Here is a 17,835-nt window from a genome sequence, read left to right on the forward strand (position 1 = left end):
TTCTCACGCGCAACTTGTCCAAGTCCTAAAAATGCATTCGTACCCCTAGTGGAACTCCTAGTTTGAAATAAAGACGGATTTACTGGGTACCCGGTTAATCACTCGGTTAAGCACCCGCCTTCACCTCAAGTCATGATTCCGGTGTCCTAGGATCGAGGCCCACTTCAGGCTCTCTCCTTCTTCCACCCATACTCCTACTCCTACCCATTATCTCTCTCTAAATAAATAAATAAGTAAATAAATAGAAACAGGTTTATAACTTGGCTTTCTAAAGTTCTTAGCTATTGAGAAGGCAGGACATCTCCCACAGCCATGACTCTGCTTTCATGCTGCCTACTTCACAATTCCTGAGTTGCAATGAGTGCGTGCCCTCTGTACGGAAGGACGGTGTCAGTACAAGGGCAGAGCCAGGCTACAAAGCTGGGCTGACAAATGATGAATGGCGCCCTCGGGGCAAGCGTGACCAGAGGTAGCATCTGCAACAATTTGAACGGGACTTCCTCACATCTAACACACTGTGAGAGGAAGGAGTGCTGTTATTTCACATATTACTGAAGAGAAGAAAATGCCACTGATCCTAAAAGTTTCCACCAGTGCCTAAGAGACCAGAAGATGAAGCTGAAACATCACAGACGCTTGGAGGCGCTTGTCAAATTAGGAAATATCACAAGCCTCTGGGGTTGGAGCTCAGCCCATCTAAGCACTGAATATCCTGACGGCAAGGGTTGTTGTTAATGACCTCGTGGCTCCCAGGGAGGGGGCCGGACCGGAACCCCTCCAGTAGTGCAGACACAGGTGGAGGCAGGGCTTCTTAAAATGGTGGATGCGGCTTTATTTACCAAAGGGGCCGGCCCAGGGCTGATTCTGCCAGCCAGGCCTTCAGGTGGCTGTGGGGTGGTCCCAGCTCTGGTCAGTCCTGGTGGCAAGGCCGGGCCCACCTCACCATGGGGGCAGTGTTCCCTCTTGGGGCTCCCGCCCGCTGGCACTAACACAGGCAGCAAGTGCCAGCACTGCCATCTCAGGAAGGCACTTTCAGCTTCGGGGTCCCCAGGAAGAACTGCAGGACACGGTCGGCCAGGAGCGCCAGGCAGAAGTCCAGAAGCAGGACCTGGGCGATGACCAGCTTGAACTGCAGGGTAAGGAGCACTGGTGAACTGAGTGCCTGCGGAGAGGCCCAGATTGAGCCCTGGGGCCACACCCACGGGGCCACTCACCTCCACGGGGATGTCCACAAGGCCAAACTGACTGTTGAAGTCAGGCGAGGAGCCAAGCAGCAGGCCCACGATGGCCAGGAGCGACACGGCCAGGCTCCACACTAGGGGCCTGTTCTCTGGCAGGCTCTCCATGAACGGTGGACCCTGTGGGGACAGACAGATGGACAGTCACGTGCTACAGGCGCCCAAAAGTGGGCAGGGCAAACTCGCCAGGGGCGGGGCCTCACTTTGTAGTTGATGGCAAAGGTGGCCATCTGCATGGCCATAGCCATGATGTACACGGTGCTGTTGACCAGGCTCGGCTCAAACTCCTTGTACAGGTCCACAAACTGCTCCTGCCTGCAGTGACACAGAGGGGACAGGGTCACTCTCTGACCCACACTATCCCTGCACAAAGCCAGGTCTCAGCCTGGTCGACCCCTCTGCATGCTCACCTTCCTGCACCCACCACCATTGGGACACTGCCACCCCTAGGAGCACCTTGCCCCACCCCAAGCCCCGGGCCAGGCCAGCACTCACTTCTCAGGACTCCGGGCCTGGGCCTCGCTGTACAGGTAGACAAGACTCAGGAAGTGCACACAGAACTGGAGCACGACCGTGAGGACAGTGTACAGGTTGAAGATGTTGGGCAGGGGCCGCTCTCGGGAGAGAGTCTTGAGGGGCTGCAGTGGCAGGGTGGGGGGGGCGCTCAGGGTCCAGGCTCACCCTGGGCCTACCCACCCCCCACTCCCAGCCTCCTAGCCAGAATCATGTAGAGAGCAGTCACCAAATCCTGGAAGTTACAAGTCAGCACCAGACCCCAAGGCCCTGCTGGTTCCCCAGCCCCTTAGCCGGGATTCCACTACACCCTCACTGAAGGCCAACACTCCACATAGCAGCCACAGGGTGCTTAAAATCCACCCCCTTCCCCCTTGTTCTAGAACAAACCAAAGCCCTCCCTGGGACCCAGTGGGTGTTCGTGGTTGACACAAGCCACCTCCCCCAGCCCCTGCATGCTTCTTTCATCAGCCCACACCTATCTATGCCCTTTCTGCCTCCTTCCTAGAAATTTACCTTGCTCTTCGAGCATCACAAAGGCTCCCCTGAATGATCCCGAGACCATCCCCTGTAGCCTGTGACCCACTTTGTATTTCCACTGACACTGAATGCTTTCTGAGTGGTCTTGATAATCCTCTCCCATCTGTCCTTTCTGCCTGTAGGCTGTGTAGCCCACCTGAGGCCCCAGCTGGTGGACAGTGCTGGGGGCCAAGTCGTGGCATTCTGGGGAGCTTCGGTGTGCACCTGGCCTGTCCCCTGATCCCCATCTGTAACATGCGGGATTACAGTTTCCACCCTGAGGGTGGCTGGGAAGACAAACGGGTGACACGTAGTGGTGCCTTTAACAGTATTCTCTAGCCGGCCCAAAGAGGCTGAGGGTATTCTTGGTCTGGGGAGGGAACCCCTGTTTTGCCTGTGCCTCAGCCCACCTTGGAGCGGGAGATGAAGAGGAAGCAGCCGGCCAGCAGCAGCCCCTGCAGCGTGGCCTGGAAGTCACTGAACTTGACACCCTCCAGGTAGAGAACACTCTGGCTATAGGCCAAGATGAGGGCATTGAGTGCCAGGATCTTGAACATCTGCAGCGTGGTCACCAGTGTGCAGCGGCCCTGCTTGATCACGTGGCAGACTGCAGCGGGGGCACGGGAGGGGAGGAAGGTATGGGCGTGGGGGTACATCAGGACGGGCCCGGGGGAGGGACTGGGGTAGGGGGACTCACTGCACTGGATGGAAGAGAGTTTGGAGGTGAAAGGGGCAGCGATGCTGGCATCCCCCAGCTTCACAATGGGTGTGCTCTCATCCTCGAGTTCCCGCAGCACCTGGCTCAGGCGGTCCTGCGGCACAGGCAGCGGGGGTGAGACCTGGCCACCAAAGGGGGCAGTAACCCCCACCTCCTGTGACTTACCCGCTGAGAGGCCAACTGCTCCTCGGGGGGCGGGAGCCCTGACCTCTGCTTGGCTGCCCTGGAGGGGGCCCGGCCTCCACTGCTGCTGAGGACAGGGCTGTCTCGGGGCCGTCGGCGCCGCTCAACAACTCGCTCAGGGGCGTTGGCAAGGAGTGCCACACCTAGGGGAGGTATGTGAGTGTGTCTGGACCTAGAGGAGCCTGTCACCCCAGGCCTGCTGGTCCTGTGCTAAGTGAGATGTCTGCTCACAGGGGCCAAACCTCCCCATCGCAGCTGATCTCCCCACAGAGTGCCTCAGAGAGCACCTTAGTTTCAGACCTTACTTTCTGCAAAACCCAAATACACCCAACTGATTTCCAGGGCCATCCGGGTGGTTCAGTGGGTTAAGCCTCTGCTTTCAGCTCTGGTCACGATCTCAGGGTCCTGGGATCGAGCCCTGTACTGGGCTCCTTGCTCACCAGGGTGTCTGCTTCTCCTCCCTCTGCCTGCCGCTCCCCCTGCTTGTGTGTGCACACACGCGTGCTCTCTCTCTCTCTCTCTCTCTCACACACACACACAGGCATGCAGATTTCCATGGTCTACTAGCAAGGATCATAATCTAGGGCATATGTGTCAATTAATAAACCAGCTAAGGATTTGGAAAACGCTATTAAGTACATCAGGTAGATTTCTTTCTTTTTTTTTTTTTTTTAAGAGGAAAAAAGTGTCTGTGTGTCCCCCCGTAAGAGTATGCACGTGAACAGAGGTGGGGTGAGGGGTGTAGGGAGGGGAGGAGCAGAGGGAGAGAGAATCTCAAGCAGGTTCCATCCCAAGCCTGGAGCCTGACACGGGCCTTGATCTCACAATCCCGAGATCATGACCTGAGCCACCATCAAGAGCCGGATGGTTAACAGACTTGAGCCACCACATATGGTCAGATTGGTCTGTAAATACCAATCTGCTGACTGCATTCTGTTGACAGCGAACCAAGGCTATGGAGGGCTGGCAAATGCCTCAGCTCCCATTTGTGCATCCTCACTTGTCCCAGCTCTCCCTGGCCTCTGGCCTCAGCCCCCCAGCTGATCCCCACGCAAGGCCAGGAGGCCTGAACCCTGCTGTTGTCTGCCCCTGGAGCCTCGCTGGCTCCTGATGCTCCCAGGTGCCCACCACGCCCGTACCCCTGCACTGCTCCTCAGATACCGGTATCCCTTCTAGGCCTATAGCTCCTCAGATCCCCAATCCCACTGGCGCCTGCCCTGTGCCCTCACTGCCTCCTCAAAGAACTCCCTTGGTGACGCATCTGTGACACCAAGCCCACGTGGGCAGAACAGTGATGGAAGAGACAGTCCATCAGTTCGTGGGACTCACCCACATCAGCATGCTTCAGGGCACCCACGTCATTGGTGCCGTCGCCACACATGAGGGTCACGTAGCCCAGCTCCTTCAGGCTGGTGATGACGAACTCCTACATGCACAGAGACAGGCTGAGTGAGGGCTGTGCGCCGTCCCCAGGGCACTGCCTGCCTCCCCCACCGCCTCTTCTATACACACCTTCTGCTTGGGGGCCACACGGGCGAACACCTGCACGTGGGGGATGAGGCGAAGCAGCTGCTGGGGGTCCTCGGCCTGCAAGTGGGCCAGGCCATCGCCCGTGAGGCACAGCGCATGCTCCAGGGCCAGCGCCTTTGGGGAGCCCTTGGCCAGGGGCAGCACGACACTGCCATCGATGGAGCGCCACTCGCAGGGTCGGCCTGTAGGGCCGGAGCCCGGGGTCAGAGAGAGGGGTTCAGCAAGTCCCCCTCAAGTGGACCCCACCTAATTCGTCCCAGTCTCATCTCTCTGAAGTACCCTCTTGGCCCTCACCCCTCTTTAGCCCTAGCAATCCCTATCTACACCTGCACCCTAGACCCCAGGAACCCCAGACGTTCACAGAACCTTCTGCTATAAAGGATTCAAGAACCCAGAGCCTAGACCACTGGCCTGAGACCACACGATGGTCAGATTCAAACCCAGACAGCCTAACCTCAGGGGCAAGGCACCTCTGAGCCTGGGGACTGCCTAAAACCCTGCTCCTCTGGGGCCAGGGCCTCCTGAGTCACTTCCCTGGGGCCAGACCCTGCTTGCCAGCCACTTCCTCTTTCTAGATGGACAGATGCTGAGCTTAAAGCAGCAGGGCTGAGGGACGCCTTCCGGCACTACATAGCTCATCTGGGCAGTCTTGGCCAGGAGGGAAACCCATCTCCATCTGGCTTCTGCTGTGGCTGTTTTGTTGAGCAGCTTCACCAGCCAATCGGTGGTCCTGCTAACCACCTCGGGGCCACCTGCCTACAATCTCCAGGCTCTGCAAGAGTTTAGTGCCTGGAGCCGAGACAGAGATGAGAGATCTGGGACCAACAGTGCAGACTAGAAGGGCTGCGAAATTCTAGAACCTGGCATCGTTCCAGAAGCTCGCACCCTTCTCTAACCTGCAGCCTGTGTGGCTCTCTGGCCAGGAACCACCTGTCAGCATCTGACAGACTCCACACTCCACCAGTTGGGAGGTGCTGGGGCTGGCTTTGCCCCTCAGTTGCCTCTACTTTGGGTCACCATTTGCACCCAGTTTGGATACTCAGGAGTGACCAGAGCCGTGAGCTCTGGAGTTGGGACATCTGGGTTCAAATCCTTAGTCACAGTGTGACTTGACTGGCCGAGGTAGGGTGAGTTTACTTCTATCTCCCTGTCTATAAAGTGGGGGCCCTAGCAGCACACCTGTTCCGTCTCCCCCTCCGTGGTACAGGGATAAGGCCTCCCATATGGGGCAGAGAGATCAACACAGTCACATATACCAAGCCCTCTGCCTGGGGTCTGGCCATGCCGAGCAAGAGTGCCAGCATCCCTGTGCTAAGGAGGGGAGCCCTCACCTTGCACAGGCAGCGTGCCAGGCCCATAGCAGGCTTGAGGATAGGAAACACGGCCTAGTCTGATGACAACCAAGCATCCCGGTCTTCAGTTGTCCCTGATCCCAAACCCAGTGATGGCCCACACACTGCCGGACATGCAGGTGTGGAGCTCCTCGGCCCAAGGGCCCAAGCGTGCTGACAAGGCGCAGCCATGTTCCACAGGCTGGGGTTCACAGGTTCGAGATGACACTGGGTGTTCTCGCTCAGGCCTGAGATGCCGGCGGGCCACCAGACAGGGGCTGTTCTTGGATTCAGGTTCCCCCCAGCCTACAGCCCCAAGGTACCTCACCTTTCTCTGTGGGAGGCTGCAGGATCAGTGTCTGTGCCTTTTCAATGAAGTGCAGCTCCTGGGCCACGTGGCAGGCAGTGAGCGGGTTATCACCGGTGATCATGACCACCTGTGGAGAGGACAGAGGCTCCATGGGGCAGGGTCCAGTGGGTCAGAGCTCCAGCCTGGAGACCTGGTGGCTGAGGCCCCTCTGAGGAGAGCCATAGAAAGAGGTGTTGGCTCTGATGCAGAATGGGCTTCCAGGGGCCACAATCCACCCCAACCTGGTAGCGTTTTATGCAAATGGATACACATGTATGTGACTGAGAACACCCACAGCCTTTCTTTGTAATATAGATTAAGAACCAGCCATTGCTGTGGACCCTCTTGGCTTGGAACCTGCCCCAGGAAGTGGGGGACAGATGCTCCAGCTTTTTCATGGAGAGCCTGGGGACGGGAAGATGGGCTGTGACAGCTGAGGGCCAGGTGGGGGCTACTCATGTCACCACATCTGACACTGCTCACTCACCTCCCACAGCCTAAACTGCACCCTAAGTCCCAAACTAGAAAACAGAAACCACAGGACAGATGCATGTGGCCTGTCCTCGAGTTGCCTCCGCATTCCCTGTCCCGGCCCAGCGCTTCCTCTCTGGGATGGGGTGCAGTGGGGGAATCGCCCTCACCTCCCAGGAATGCTGGGGGCCAAGGACGCAACTTGAGAAAGGTGGGCACAGGCGAGGAGCCAAAGCATCCTCAGATGAGGGACAGCGTCAGCACCAGAACCATGATGGCGCTCGGCCAAAATTCAAGAAAGACACCCTCGCTACTGAGACCTGCCCCACTGAGGGAGGAACTGTCCTCTGCTACCATATCATCCTCTCTGGAAGAAGGAGCCAAGACCCACCCACCTGCCCACACACCCCTGGGGCCCAGCGGGGAGGGGTCCAGCAGCTGTACCCGGTGGGATGCATTTTGGATCTCTCGGATCACAGCCTTAGAGTCAGCCTTGAGCGGGCAGGAGACCACGATGAAGCCGACGAACTTGAGGTTGCACTCCAGGGCCTCCCGTTTGATCTCCCGGGCCTGTGTAGGGACACAGGGATACCCTCATGACCCATCTTTGCTCCATTTCTGAGCTGCAGTTGGAGGAGGTCAAGACTGGCCCATCCTTACAGGAGGAACATCTGAAGGTTAGGTGAGAAGTGGGGAGGACGCCAGGCACCCTGGACCCACGGGGCCTTGGCAGTGCTGCGTGGTCCCTCCACCAGAGAGCCTTTACTCCCTGCTGTGCGCAACAGCAGGGCACGAGCCTGTGTAACTCAGCTTTCAAGACAGTAAAGTCAAACCCTTTTTTATTATTCACTGAGCACATGCTCACCTAGAATCTCATACCAGAAACCCCAAACTCTTGCCCTCACAGAGCTTGCCTTCCACCAGAAAAGATGTATAATAAACAAAAATCAGAACGCTAACTGCCACAAGAAATGAAAACAGGGAAATGGGGCAGACCAGCTCAGGGAGTGGCACCAAGCAGGCTGGTTCTGAGGGCAGGGCACCGAGCCACAACCTGTTGTGCATTCTGGAAGGATATCTCAGCCGTCAGGTAGAAGTGGACTGAATGAGAGGTAAGGGGGAAGCAGAGAAAGCAGTACTGATGGCGGAGGTGGGAGTAGGGCCAATAACCGACAGGACATGGTATGTGACAGAGCTGGAGCCACCCCATGACCATATGGTAACGGGGTGGCTGGGCAGGGCAGGGACAGACTGGGCTGGAGAAAGGAATCCAAGGTGCCTCCTGATGATCCCTTGGGAGGTGTGAGGACCCAAGGGTGTGGGTTAAGAGGCTGGATGGAGGTGGGGTCCGACTGTGCTCTGTAGGGAGTGGCCTTAAGAGCCAGGATGGCATGGAGCCCCATAAGGGGCAGGGCATGCAGCAGAAAAGGGACTTGGGGTTGAGTGCCACTCAGGGCCTGCCAAGGTAGGGGCCCAGAAGGAGGAAGACAGAATCCTGCCTGCTCATGGTGAAGCTGCAGGAAACAGAAGGCTGTATGGACAAGGGGCCAACAGGTAGAAAGCCTGGGCCCTTACCTGCTGGTGGGTGAGGTGCCCCAGCTCCTTGTACCCCAGCGCCAGGACTCGGGCTCCTTCCCGGGAAATCTCCGTGTGGATGTGGTGGTAGTCAGGTGGGCACTGGGCGAACTGCAGGGAACGCAGGGGATGTCACCGACCGCCCCGCGCCCCCCTTCCCCCGGGGCCGGGGCTGGCTCACCATGGAGTGCAGGGTTTCAGGGGCCCCCTTCACAGCCGCGATGTAGCAGAGATCAGTGGAGCCTAGCTTCTCATAGGAGGCGAGCACGGACATTCGCTTTAGGGCACTGGCAAAATGAAAGCGCTGGTGAATTTTCAGCCCCTGAGTTTTAATACTTCGGGGGAATACTTTCTCATCTGGAAACAAATAAGTACGAATCCTGAGGGCCTTCGCTCCAAAGAGGCAGCCAAGCCCCCGCCTTCCCTTTCCGCCCCTCTCTTCCCCCACCGACCCCCAGACCCAGACCCTACGGGTTGTGGGGAGATGTGGGGGGGTGCTCCTTGCTTCAGGAAGGGTCAGAACTGGGAGACCTGTTCCCAAAGGACCCTGACCATGGCTTTTGGCAGGGTGGGGCAGGTTCTGCTCCCAAGAGGTGGACTGTCTCAGGTCAGACATGAACCTGTGCCCACCCACCTAAGGGACCATCAGAACTGTGGGCCTGCCTGCCCCTGTGTTGGACACATGGGTGTCTCTGAGGGGTGCAGTACGTCTTCCCGGGGGGGTTATGGCTGGCCGTTCATCCCAGCTGGGCCCGAAGCTCCAGCCCCTCACCTTTGGTCAGAGTCCAGTCCACGGCTGTCAGCATAGCCTTCTCGAGTGGGTCACCCACAAGGGTGCCATCGTCCAGCTGCATGAGGGAGTGGCATGAGGCCAGAGCACGGTGCGTTTCTACAGGGATGTTGGACACAGGAGTGACCTCCTTCCCGTCTCTGTAAAGAGAAGGAACAGCTGGTTATAGAGCAGAGCGACCCCTGGGAATTGCTAGCCAGGATGAGGGATGGGCCCCCTCTCTATGCCAGTGGTTGCAGGGGCTGAGAGATGCACAGTCTTGGTCCTCGTGATACCTATGCCCATCTCGTGGATGCCCTAGAGATCATATGGCTGCCTGGGATGGAGCTGAGCCACTATACTGCTGTCACACTGAGAAATATAGGGGAGCCCCCCACCCCCAATCAGACTTCTGTGTACATGGTGAGAGCTCCAAGCAGGTGCTCTCTGTCCCTTAAGATCTCAGAAAGCCACCTGCTAGGCAAGAGGCCCAGGCGACCCATACTCACTTGAGCCCAGCCACCCCACGGACGACCAGGCTGTCGCTAGTCAGGGTCCCTGTCTTGTCGAAGCAGCACACCTCTACCTTGCCAGCAAATGGGATCCGGAAAGGCTCCGTGCAGTACATGTCTGGAAGTGGGGACCCAGGGTCAGGGGTTCTGCCAGGCCCCAGCCCACTCAGCACCCCAGCCCCATCCCAGGCACTCACACAGCTTGGCCAGGGCAATGAGGGAGGTGTTGACAGCCAGAGACAACTCGATGGGTAGCTCAGGGGGCACAACCGAGGTGAGGATCAGGGTGCATTCCAGAAACAGCTTGTAGCGGTTCCGGCTGGGGTCCTTGGTGCCTGCAGAGACAGGGCCTGCCAGCCTGGGGGCCGTCCGTGGGGACACGGCCCACCAACAGGGGAGGGGCCCCAGCACATACCTTCAATCCACACGTAGGCAGCTGCTGCAATGGCAAAGACCAGGAGGAAGAGGATGAAAATGAAGGTCTCCAGGTTGTTTGCAGTCACCCTCTTGACTCCAAAGAGGATGGTGCGCAGCAGCTTGCCCTAGAGAGCGAGAGGATTAGAGGCCTTTCCTGGCAGGGTTGGCCTCCTGCACCCGAGAGTACCAGGGCCAGATTCTCCCTCTGCTAATGGGGAGTGCCTGCCCTGGGCCCACCTGTTGAGTCCTGCAGCCATACACGGGGACCACACAGCTAGGTTGGTGGCTGCTGCTCAGCTAAGGGCTATAGAGACCAGTGGCCCGAAATTGGGGGTCAGGGAAAAAAGTGGCTGAGGTAGGGGACGGAGTCTTCCAGAAAGAGGTCTATCCAATCACCTCTACGAGGCAGCCCGCATCACACTTTAGTGAAGAGTTTATGGTCGTGACTCTGACCATGACCCCAATGTGTACGGCAATAGCTTGTTTGCTGTGTGTGCTCCGCACTAGAACCCCAGCAGAGGACAGTGAGCCTGGTGCAGGGCTCACATCCGCACCCTGGCCCCAGGCTGGTACGTGGTGTCAGAATAAGTCTGTGGCAGGGATGTCCTGGGGTCTGAAAGAGCCACCATCTCAACTGTCTGCCACCCACTCTGGGGCCAACCTTCCCCAGAACCAGACAAGGGTCCACACCTGGGATGTGTTGAATCCGGTCCTGAGAACGTAGGCCACACACCCGTTGTCGACAGCTGCAGGGACAAACAAGACAGGCATCATGTGTGTCTGTTCATCCCTACTCCCTCACAGCCAAGCAGATGGGGTGGCTGGGGATGGGGGTGGCGGGGCCAGGAACCCCCCAGACCCCCAAGGCACCTACGCTTCAGGCCCGTGGTGGCCTTCTGCGGGGGGATGTGCTGCACCACCTTGGTGCCCCCAAAGATGACGTGGAGCCGGGAGTCAGCCTGGAGGTCCAACACCCGGTCAGGGTTAAGGTCTTCGATGGGCTCCTAAGGAGGAAAGAGAGGATGGTGAGGGTGCTCCCGCCGCAGCCCCCTTCTCGCCCCAGTCACTCTGACCCCCGCAGGGCTTCTGGCCTAAGGCAGCATATCTGACTGGGCAGCCCGCACTGTCTTCTCTCCAACTGCACGTGCAGTATCAACTCCTCGTGATCTGGCAACTGGCTTGAGAATCTGTGCACTCCTGGCTTCCCTCAGTCCACCTCAGTCCGACGTCTCTGGTCCCTCCCCTGGACAAGCCCTGACGATCGCAGCCTCTCTCACCTTCCCTCTTCTCACCCAGCTCTCCCTCCTCCAGGGGGCAAGACCACCAGGAAATCTGGCGGCTTCCAGTGACTGCTTCTCCTCCTCCTCTTCTAGCCTCGAGGGCCAGGGCTCCGTCCCTCCTCTATCCACGCCTGGGCAGAATGGTGGCCCAGCCACCAGCCCTCTGCCTCCCCCACCAACAAGGCCAATGGCACACCTAGGTAGACTGGACCCCCGTGCCCCACCCCGCACCTTCATCTGTGGCACCGACTCCCCGGTAAGCATGGCCTCGTCCACGATGCAACGGCCCCGCAGCAGCAGCACGTCACACGGCACTAGGTTCTCCTGTGGGGAGCGACCTGCAGGAAGGGATAGGAACATTGGCGTGAGGAGCTGAGAGAAAGGGCTCCCACCGGGACAGACCAGAAGCGCGCCTCACCAATGGAGACGATGTCTCCGGGGACAATCTCATCGCTGGCGATGGGCCTCCACTTCCGGCTCCGGTAGACCTGGGCAGAGGTGAGGGCCCATCAGCTCTGGGTCCCACAGTGTGCACGACGCAGGTGCCTCCCTAGCGCTGGGGCCTCCCCAAGACTGACAGGTGTCCCCCCCCAACCCCCGTCTCCCCGCTGGCCACACCTGGATCAGGTGGGGCTTGTTGCCCATCTTCCGGATCTCTGACATGTTGCGCATCTGCTGCTGCACCAGGGAGGCCTCGAAGGCCACCAGCATGGAAAGCGTGAAGACACTGTAGTACCAGTACTCGTCCAGACACCAGAGCCCCACGCAAAACACCTGCAGGACACAGCCTCTGTGTCTACACCCCCGCCCGGCCATCCACGGGAGCACACGGAGACACCTGTGGAGGCTGGGAAGGCACACCAAAGGCTGTTCCACCCAGGGGCTAAGACCCATGAGGACACAAAGAGAATTTCAGGGCTGGAGACGGAGGCTGCTTGGGCTGTGAAAGCCCCAAGGAAGAGGAAGAAAGGGGTGGAATAGGCTCCAAGCTGCTGCTTTACCTGGAACACAAAAAAGGGTGCTGTGGCTCTCTCCTTGAACAACTCCGAGAAGTCAGGCACCACCATCTCAGCCCTGCAAGAGACCAGACCCCCACATCCTGTTCAGGTATGAGGCCTCAGAGGCCCTAACTGGACACCCCCGACCCGGGGCACTGCAAGCCTCCCCGGGAAATGAGAAGCCAGAAGGCACATTCTACTCAACTACGGCTCTCATGTCCCGGAAGCACTGGGGCCAGCTTGCTAACTGCTGCCAGCCTGCCTCCGCAGAACCCAGGTAAAGCTTCCGAAGCAGCAACAGACAGGCTGTTCAGGCAGCCGCCCACCCAAGCGGGGCTAGTGTAAGAACCTGTCATCAGGCTGGGTAAGAAGGCAGGCAGAGAAGGAGCACCCGACTGTGGCACGGGAGCCCTGAAGCTGCCACAAAGAAGGCCCGGCAGCTGGGCACTACTGAGTCTTCTGAGGCTTAAGCCCCACCCTGAGTCAGAGCAGGGAGTTCTGGAGCTAAAATTTTCCTGAAACTCCCTTCATAAAAGTCCCAGGATTTGAGAAGCAGGGCCTAAAGGTATGTTCTGTGGCACTGTGTGTAGTGGCCCAGCCTGGCCAGGGGACCAGCCAGGTCAACCAGGGCCCCCTCGCCCTGACCTTGGAGATATGTCCTAGGTACGGGGTGTGAGAAAAAGCAACCGCTGTAGTGAGAACAAAAAACCACCACCAGGCCCCACTGTGTGTTATCTGGGTGACTCTGCATGAGCCGGGAAGGTGGGAAAGGCAACATCCCAGGCCACCATGAAGGCTGACCTCAGGCAGGGAGGATAGGTAAAAACTTCTTATGAATCTTCCCATTATGGGGCGCCTGGGTGGCTCAGTGGCTTAAAACCTCTGCCTTCAGCTCAGGTCATGATCCCAGGGTCCTGGGATCGAGCCCGCATCAGGTTCCCTGATTGACGGGGAGCCTGCTTCCCCCACTCTCTCTCTGCCTGCTTCTCTGTCTACTTGTAATCTTTGTCTGTCAAATAAATAAAATCCTTTAAAAAAAAAAATTCCCATTACATCGCTACTTATGATAATACAGCTTATAATAATTAAAGACACTGAGTCGGGGAAGAATTCCCTAAAAGTTCTGAGAGTTTTCAGGTGGAGGCCTTCTCATGATTGCAGGGCCAGGGGCTCTGATGATGAACAAGGGGGTCTGAAGCCCAGCTCTGCCCCTCCCAGTCACATGTGGGCACTGGTGGTTTCGAGGATTGAAGGGAGGGAGCGTGTACAGGGCATCTGCCCTCACACCTGGCACCGAGGAGAGCTATGGTGATCACCGACAACTCCTTTTATCACTCTTCCCAAAGTGCTGGGAGGATTAAGAGGAGCACGCTGACAACTGACACTTAAAAGAAAAATTCAGAACCAAAGAGAAACCCTACAATAATTACAAAACGAGGATCAACAGTCTCTCTGGGGCCTCGGGCTAGGCTCCCATGAAGAGCCACATGTGTTCCTGCTGGAGAGCCCACCAGGGTCCCTGTCAGCAGGAAAGTCCAGGGGAGACAGGACTAGAGCACGTTTCTCAAAAAGTGGCCGTCATCCTCACCTGGCATGTACTCTGGACCCCTCCACCCCATTTCCCCCCTTTTCCCAGGCACTAGGACTCAGGAGTGCGGCAGGGCAGAAGTAGGAAAGGAGCCCCTGGCTTGGCCAGGAGTCCATGCTGTGACCATGGGCAGAGGACCAGCCCTGTCACCACACATGGGGACACCAGGACTCACTTGTTGCTCCCAAACTTCTTCTCAGCTGCACGGATCTCTGAGTCCTCCTGGAACCCCCTATTGCTCTGGTAGTACGAGAAGGCATTCCCCACGGGAAAGGCCACAGGGAGGAAGCGTTTCTTCTCCAGGGCGTCGTAGGAATACTTGATCTTCTGGAATTCAAAGGACAGCACCTCTTGTCCGTCTTCGCCCTGTGGGAGGAGGTGCTGTCTATGGCAGAAGGCCCGCACCTGGGGGTGTCCGTCTGTTGGTGCCTGGAAGGCCCACCCAAGCCCCATGCTGAGCAGCCCGGCAGCTGGTCCCTACCTCATCCCGGTGCAGGGCCACAAGCTCAGTGGAGCCATTGTTGGGGGTTGGCACCACCTTCACGAAGGTTGCTTTGCTGGGGTCGTACTCCTATGAGAGGCAAAGAGCTACAGCTGAGCCCTTCTCCACCTCCCAGCTCCACAGCCCACCCAGCCCCGGGAGTTTGCAAGCACACCAGCTCTGGGCTCTGGCCTGTCCACTCTGCAGTATGTCGCTGAGACAAAGACACCACCTCACCACGTGTCTGGTCTCCTATCATAAAATCTCAGTGATGGACAGCACCCAGTGCCTGGGGCCCTGCCGAACTCAAACAGGAAGAATGTCCCCTGCATGACCTGCACCCTCAGACCACGTGGACCACGCCCTGTCACAGCCCACTGGCCTGCTGCTGCTCTGCATCTCCTCTCTCAACTACTCATTTCATGTCCCGAAGTGACGAGGGACAAGGAGGCTCAAGCACGAGCGTTATCTCTGCCTGAAACATAGGGTCACAGTCAGCTCCAGGCCTTGGCTCAAACGTCACCTTCTTAGGAGACCCCCCACCCCAGGAGGACCCTCACAATGTTCCTCTGCTCTGCCCAGGTTTTCCTCTTTTTAGCAGCAGCAGCAGCTAAGCGCGGGCCCTACCTCTCCCACCAGCACCATGAAGGCAAGGGATTTTGTCTGTTTGTTCACTGCTGTTTCCTCAGCACCTACGACCTGGAGTCACTGGATGAGAGTCAGGTAGTGTGCTCTCAAGCCTGGGCTGCCCCCATCTCACTGCTGCTGCACGGGCCACCAGCCCCTGTGGTGTGTGTGCTTTTGGCCAAGGTGCCAAAGGGTAACTCTCAGGACAAAGGAGAAAGGCCCTGTCCCTCGGGGAGTCCATGGGCCTCTGGGTGGGCAGAAAAGAACAACAAAGACTTAACAAACGCTGGTAACACCGTTGGGGGAATAAAAGGGCAAAGTGCTACACAGGGCCACCACCATACCAAGCACTTGGCAGTTTTTTGCTGCTTCTCAGAGTGGCAGGGCGAGTGGATGTTACGGTTCTCATTTTACACAAGGAGAAAGTGAAACCGAAAGAGAAGAACCCCTGTCTGAGCTCTCTGATGCAAACCCAGATGTGCCCATTCTCACCCTGTGGTCATTTAGCTCCTCCTTGTCCTCCTGGAAGAATTTAACATGCTTTTTAGCTGTTGGTCAAAAAAGACTGTTGGAAGTGTGGGGTGGTGTCACGCTCCTTCCAACTTCCCTGAATTTTCCAGTCCCTCAATGAAGTCTTTCATTGTGCTGACCTGAAGCTACCTGTAAGTCTGAGCCCCTCCCCTGGGATAAGGCTTGTTGGGAAAACCATTCTCTCAGAAGAGAAAGGATTCAGTCCATGTTTGGAGTCAAAGACAGGGGCCTTCCCGTCTCTTTCTGCAGCCCTTCAGGATCTTCCCTTTCCCTCTTTCTTCAGCACCGCAAACGTGGGATCAAAGGGGAGGCTGGCAGGACCTTGGTGTCCCTAGATGGCCCCAAATATGCCAGTGTCAACTGAGGCAGGCCCAGAGGGCAGTGGTGCAGTCACCAACAGTAACTGCTGACCCAGGGCAGCTCTCCCTATCCAGACCTTGGGGTTAAGGGTCAGAAGTGCTACCAGGCTGTTGTATTCCAACAGAAGTCCTCATTGTCACCACCATCATCCTGGAGGCAGATAAGAAGAGGCTCCAAGTAGTTGTCATTTGCTGACAAACTGCTCCTGCTACTCTTAAATGCTGCAATCCAAGTGCATTTCAAGAGCCTCTAAGCAATGGACAACAGAGTTCTCAAACCAAGCTCCACAGATAGGGAAATTCACCCCGCAGGGCTAGCCTCACACTTTCAAAACCAAGATAAGGACACACTATTTCTAGAAAAAAAACCACCTAGTACTCGCTAGTATGGTAGCAATAACAAGCCAGCTAGCATTAACAAGCCAAACCAAAGAGAGACTATGCCGGAGCCTACACTGAGCTTTTTATAGATATTACCCTATTGAATCTAAATGACCACACCAGCGAGGTATTCCAAGGAAGGGAAGTAACCCGTGCCAGGGTCGCACAGCAAGTCAGTAGCGGGGCCAGGATTTAGCCACCCAGAGGGCACCGTTGGGGACTCAGGCCCAGCAAATGGGAAGCCCGGGATGGGGTGCGGACTGACAGGAACATCGCGACTCGGGACCCGCCGCAAGGCCCGACCCAGGCGGGGGTCGGGCTCGTGCCCGCGCACTTACCGGGGTGCAGGTGAGCGCGCAGTGCGCGTGCACGGACCAATGCCCCGAGAGGACGGTGAGCGCGTGCGCGAGGCAGATGGTGGCGAGCACGAGCAGCGCGGCTTCAGGGATTTGCACCCAGCTGCTGCCCCAGCCCCAGCAGCCGGCAGCCGCGGCGCCTAGCCAGGCGGGGTAGAGCAGTCCTGCGAACGGCAGCACCGTGAGGCGCCGCAGCAGCGCCAGCCGCCGGTACGGCCACACGGCTGCGACCAGCTCGTCGCCGCTCGCTATGAGCGCCGGACCAGCGGCGAGGAGGGTGCGTGGCTGCGGCCCGGGCTTGGGCTGCCCGCCGGGCCGGGCCCCGCAAGGCCGGGCCCCGCAAGGCACCGCGTTGCCCACCGCCGCCGCCGCAGCCGCCGCCATCTTTCCCAGCGCTGCGCTCGCTTCCGGGCAGAAGCACCGCCTCACTTCCGAAGTTGTACTTCCGGTGATCCCCGGGCGCTGCCATGGCGGCCGGAGGGTAGGAAGGGCCGGAGATGGTTGGGAGTTAGGTTCGAAAGTTGTTACTCAGGGCGCCGCCATGACAGGCTGAGGCCGGAAGGAGAGGCAGGGCGCGGCCATGACAGAGTCTTGAAAGGGCTAAAGCTGCCTGCTGGCCCTGCCACGCCGGACTGGGACCGGAAGAGGCGAGGCGGGCTGGGCTCCACCTTGACACCCGAACCGGAAGAGGGGAGCCCTTGTCGGGGACTACTCCGCACTGACCAGTTTGGATTGTCAGGGGCGGAGCCTGAACACTGCGGGGGCGGGGTCAATTATAGAAGTGCTGTGGTTCTGGGGGCGAGGCCTGGACAGGCCGAAGGGATGGGACTTATTAGGGGCAGGGGTCACAGGACGGTTTCCCCGCGGGAGAGGCACCTCCTTTGGGGTCCTGGGCAGGACTGGAGCTCACGGGCTTACAGAGCCAACACGGCTGAGAAGAGCGGTCGAGTAATAATGATTACACTCACACACAAATTTGTTATTTTAACATAAAAATATGAAAAATGGGTGTTTATTTGAAATTACATGTATTCTGTGATATTTACTTTCCTGTTACAGAAATGCTATTGTAAAAAAAAAAAAAAAGAGGGGCGCCTGGGTGGCTCAGT

The 17,835-nt window shown here is 57.9% G+C and overlaps 1 protein-coding gene across 1 annotated transcript; it reads right to left on the reverse strand.

Moving 5' to 3' along the window:
* Window positions 1-808: 808 nt before the first annotated feature.
* Window positions 809-17,127, reverse strand: ATP13A1 (ATPase 13A1). The gene is made up of 26 exons (XM_059160639.1): window positions 16,709-17,127; window positions 14,473-14,562; window positions 14,167-14,357; window positions 12,407-12,479; window positions 12,024-12,179; window positions 11,824-11,893; window positions 11,637-11,743; window positions 11,000-11,129; window positions 10,816-10,871; window positions 10,124-10,250; window positions 9,906-10,043; window positions 9,706-9,826; window positions 9,200-9,357; window positions 8,609-8,784; window positions 8,428-8,538; window positions 7,297-7,422; window positions 6,361-6,469; window positions 4,684-4,883; window positions 4,501-4,597; window positions 3,154-3,314; window positions 2,968-3,082; window positions 2,681-2,877; window positions 1,734-1,876; window positions 1,442-1,553; window positions 1,215-1,358; window positions 809-1,129 (listed from the first exon to the last, which is right to left on the reverse strand). The coding sequence occupies exons 1-26, from the start codon at window positions 17,108-17,110 to the stop codon at window positions 1,019-1,021; spliced, it is 3,621 nt and encodes a 1,206-aa protein (XP_059016622.1). The 5' UTR covers window positions 17,111-17,127; the 3' UTR covers window positions 809-1,018.
* Window positions 17,128-17,835: the final 708 nt, after the last annotated feature.

The sequence above is a fragment of the Mustela lutreola genome, chromosome 2 (genome assembly GCF_030435805.1).
Source record: "Mustela lutreola isolate mMusLut2 chromosome 2, mMusLut2.pri, whole genome shotgun sequence".
Lineage (NCBI taxonomy): Eukaryota > Metazoa > Chordata > Mammalia > Carnivora > Mustelidae > Mustela > Mustela lutreola.